Here is a 4,538-nt window from a genome sequence, read left to right as displayed (position 1 = left end):
GCAGGACGGCCAGATAGAAGGAGTAGTGCCACATCTTGTGGATGGTGGCCTCTCTATTCTGCAATACATCGATGACACAATTCTTTTTATGGAACATGACCTAGACAAGGCTCGAAACCTAAAACTCTTGCTCTCAGCGTTTGAGCAAATGTCGGGTCTCAAAATTAACTTCCATAAAAGTGAACTTTTCTGCTTTGGAGAAGCCGTTGAGGCGGCTGCCGATTATGCTGACCTCTTTGGTTGCGCACATGGCCAATTCCCGATTAAATATTTGGGAATACCGATCCACTATCGGCGTCTCACCATTGCGGAGTGGAAGCATGTAGAGGAGCGACTAGAGAAACGATTGAGCAGTTGGAAAGGCAAGCTGCTCTCAGTTGGAGGACGACTGGTTTTGATTAACTCCGCTCTCACAAATATGGTTCTCTATATGCTTTCTTTCTTCCAACTCTCAAAAGGGGTCCTGCAAAGATTGGATTATTTTAGATCCAGATTTTTTTGGCAAGGAGATGGAGAAAAGAAAAAATATCGGTTGGCCAAATGGAGCATGGTTTGTAGGCCAAAAGACCAAGGCGGCCTTGGAATTCATGACCTACAGGTCAAGAATGAGGCCTTGCTCAGTAAATGGTTGTTCAAACTTCTTACTGAGGATGGTGTTTGGCAAACCATGTTGCGCAACAAGTATCTAGGCCAAAAGGCGGTGTCCCAGGCATATTGGAAACCTGGTGACTCGCACTTCTGGGCTGGCCTAATGGCGGCAAAGAAACATCTCTTTCGCTTTGGGTCTTTCGCGATAAAAGACGGGTCAGAGATTCGATTCTGGGAAGACATCTGGCTAGGCAATGCCAGTCTCCGAGAACAATATTCAGCCTTATATAACATTGCTCGCGATAAGAACAACACTATTGTGCACGTGCTCAATTCATCCCCGCCGAACATTTCGTTTAGGCGGGATTTGATTGGCCCCAGACTTCTGTCATGGCATAATCTTTTGTCCCGGTTGGATTCGATTAACCTGACACAAGGTCGGGATGTGTTTCGCTGGAACCTTACTACATCAGGGTCTTTTACAGTAGACTCTATGTACTGTGCGTTCACACATTCTGAGGTACCACTGAGTAATAACAAGAAAATTTGGAAGTCCAAGATTCCACTAAAAGTGATTTCATGTGGTATCTTCGTAAGGGAGTTGTGTTGACCAAAGACAACCTCGCACGACGCAACTGGCCAGGGAGTAAGAAGTGTTGTTTTTGTACTCATGACGAGGCAATCAAACACCTTTTTTCCAATGCAAGTTTGCACGTTCTACGTGGTTAATCATCCAAATAGCGTCAAATTTATATCCGTCCACAAGTGTTGCCAATATATTTGGTCACTGGTTGGACGGTATTCCAAATAGGTTTAAAACGCTTATAAGGGTGGGAGCGTATGCCTTAATTTGGTCGCTCTGGCTATGTAGAAACGATTTGGTTTTTAATGGAAAAAATGCTTCTCCTCTGCATGTTATTTTCCGTTGTACGCAATCGCTTCATACATGGTCTATGCTACAACGATCAGAGCACCAACCGCTGTTTAAGGCGGTGTGTACGCGGTTGAAGCAGGTGGCTACGGAGGTTTTTTCCCAACATGGGTGGCAGCATAACCTCCGGATCGATCCACCACCACCTTCGACATAGGCATAGTGTCGGTCTATAGGACTTTACTGTTGCCGATATGTCGGTTTACATTTCATGTTTTTTGTCAGACTTTTGAATTTGGCTGTGTGCATCTCAGTTATGCAGAGGCTGGGTGTTACTCATAATGTTTTGTATCCCCTTGATGCTACATTCTGAGATAATAAAATAGCTCTTTATCGAAAAAAAAGACACCCCGTCCGGCAGCCGATCTCGGCCGTTGAAAGCGCCCACGGTACACTGCCAAATAGTCCAGCGCTCTTCCACGACCCCACACCCACCTCCCTCGCCGGGCCCCACACGCCATCGACCCACTGCCGAGCACCAAACCAAACTCCATTTAAGGAACCAGCTCAAGCTCCAGAGCCTCGTCCCAAAAACTCCACACACACACACGCGCCTCACAGAAGCCCAGAGCAGAGCGAGAGCGGGAGCGGCCATGGCGTCGTCGAGCTTCAAGGTGACGCGGATCTCGGAGGGCGCGGTGAAGCCGGCGTCGGAGACGCCCGACCACACGCTGCCGCTGGCGTGGGTGGACCGGTACCCGACCCACCGGGGCCTGGTGGAGTCGATGCACATCTTCCGGTCCGGCGCCGACGCGGCCCCCGCCGTGATCCGCGAGGCGCTGGGCAAGGCGCTGGCCTTCTTCTACCCGCTGGCGGGGCGCATCGTGGAGCAGCCGGAGAAGGGGTGCCCCGCCATCCGCTGCACCGCCGACGGCGTCTACTTCGCGGAGGCCGTGGCGGAGTGCAGCCTGGAGGACGTGCGGTTCCTGGAGCGCCCCCTGCTGCTCCCCAAGGAGGACCTCGTCCCCTACCCCGCCGACGACCTCTGGGGCGTCGAGCCCCACAACACCATCATGATGATGCAGGTATGCACATGCTCCCACCATCCACGCCGCCGGCGGCCGGCCGGCCGCCGTGATTGTTAAGCTAAATCGGTCGCCGTAGCATCGTTGATCCGGTCGCGGGAGTAGAGCGAGCTAGATCCGCTCGCCCGCGGGTAGATCTGGGGAGCAGAGTTGATAAGTCAAAAGCTGATGGATGGATGGCGTCGTCGTGGGAAGCTTCTCCCATTTTTCCCCTTCGACGCGTCGTGGGTAGGTAGTGGAGAAGATTGGTTAGACGGTGTCGGTCGGGGAGGCTGTCATGTGGGTCCCACCGGCGTCACCCCATCATCGGTCTTCGTAAAGGTGATTACGACGTTGCATGGAGTAATTAACGGCTACCCGGAGTTGACGTGGCCGGAATTACCCGGAGTGGTGAAGCAGGGAGCTCGTGGTGTGTGCCTGTGAAGTGTCAAGCATACCACCGTGATTAGCAATTCCAGGCTTGCCACTTTCGTCCTTATTAGCTAAGCCGAGCCTGTGACGCCGTCGCCGTCGGCTAGGTTGAGTGGTCCCGTCGCCGGCACGTACTAGTAGCTGCCTGGAACCGATAAGAATGTCGGACGCCGCTCGGCGAGTAGAGCTCGTGAAATCCCGGCGTTTCAGGCGAGGCGGCCGAGCGCTGCCAGGGGGGCCTCCCTCGCGGCGCCACTGCGTCACTGCACTTTTGTTCTGTTGCGGGCTGCGTATGCGTAATGCGGCCGCTGCCTCCGACGGACGGACGTGCGACCAAGCACGACTTTGCTTCGACCTCAGGCTTACGCGGTGTGGTACGGTGGTGGCGTCCAGTGGGTTACGGGTGGTTAGGCAGAGTCGCACTCGCGTACGTAGGGGAGGATTCCGTTCATCATTCCGGGGCTGAAAGTGATCGCCATGGGACGAGGCCGGAGCTGCCGAATTTTGTTTGACCTCTAGGCGTACTGAGTTGGACTTATTGACTCGTCCCTAGCGATGATGGCGATTTCGCCTCATCTGGCTAGGAGTTGTCTTAATCGGGATTAGTTTCAGGCTCGCAGCTTGATTATTATTATGCGGTCACAGACAGAGATGTACTGCCAGATTATGCCTGTAGGTGTAGGTGTTGTCCTTGCCAGATAAGATAGCTGGTGTCGATCTGAATGTATGTGTTGCTTCGAAGCCAAGGGTTTTCGTCGGAGAGCCCATCCATTGCTCTGCTTTTGTTGCCCACCGGCTGGTGTGCTGGTCAGTGAGGTTGTTGGACAGGACCGATATTCGTCGAGTTTGGAGACCGCTCGCCACGACAGTAGCGTGTGGGAGTTTTGAGTAGTTAGAGGAGTACTTTATGATGATGATTAGATTGCAGCGCATTTTTCGCTCATTCTCTCTTGGTGTTTTGTTCGTGCATCCCTGTCGCCCGTACCTTGATATGCGTGGTTCGGCAGAAAAGTGCCGAATTCCATCATGATTGCCAGTTCATACTATTTTTCGACGAGGACAGCCTACGGGAATTACGGGAGCATCTACAGGATATTGGTTTTGGTACTACAGCAAATCCAGCGCTGACATTTCAAACTTACTTCATGGTTCCAGATCACGAAGTTCACCTGCGGCGGGTTCGTGATGGGCCTGCGGTTCAACCACGCGTCGGCGGACGGCATGGGCGCGGCGCAGTTCATCAAGGCGGTGGGCGACATGGCGCGGGGGCTCCCGGAGCCGGCGGTGAAGCCGGTGTGGGACAGGGAGAAGTTCCCCAACCCGAGCATCAAGCCGGGCCCGCTCCCGGAGCTCCCCGTGCTGGCGCTGGACTACATCGTGCTCGACTTCCCCACGGGCTACATCGACGCGCTCAAGACGCAGTACAAGGCGCACAGCGGCAAGTTCTGCTCCGGCTTCGACGTGCTGACGGCCAAGCTCTGGCAGTGCCGCACCCGGGCGCTGAACCTGGAGCCGGACGCCACGGTGAAGCTCTGCTTCTTCGCCAGCGTGCGCCACCTGCTGAAGCTGGACGCGGGGTACTA

General features: G+C 54.0%; 1 protein-coding gene across 1 annotated transcript in view; it reads left to right on the top strand.

Moving 5' to 3' along the window:
- The first annotated feature begins 2,032 nt into the window (after positions 1–2,032).
- The window catches only part of LOC109733989 (acyl transferase 9), a 3,187-nt gene continuing 681 nt past the window's right edge, over positions 2,033–4,538 (top strand). The window contains exons 1-2 of the mRNA XM_020293234.4: positions 2,033–2,544; positions 4,111–4,538. The exon at positions 4,111–4,538 is cut by the window's right edge and continues 681 nt beyond it. Coding sequence (XP_020148823.1) covers positions 2,113–2,544; positions 4,111–4,538 — 860 coding nt within the window. The 5' untranslated portion in view covers positions 2,033–2,112. The remainder of the gene's footprint in view (positions 2,545–4,110) is intronic.

The sequence above is a fragment of the Aegilops tauschii genome, chromosome 3, assembly GCF_002575655.3.
Source record: "Aegilops tauschii subsp. strangulata cultivar AL8/78 chromosome 3, Aet v6.0, whole genome shotgun sequence".
Classification (NCBI taxonomy): Eukaryota; Viridiplantae; Streptophyta; class Magnoliopsida; order Poales; family Poaceae; genus Aegilops; species Aegilops tauschii.
Note: the sequence above shows the minus strand (reverse complement) of the source record. Positions and strands in the feature narration are given on the sequence as shown.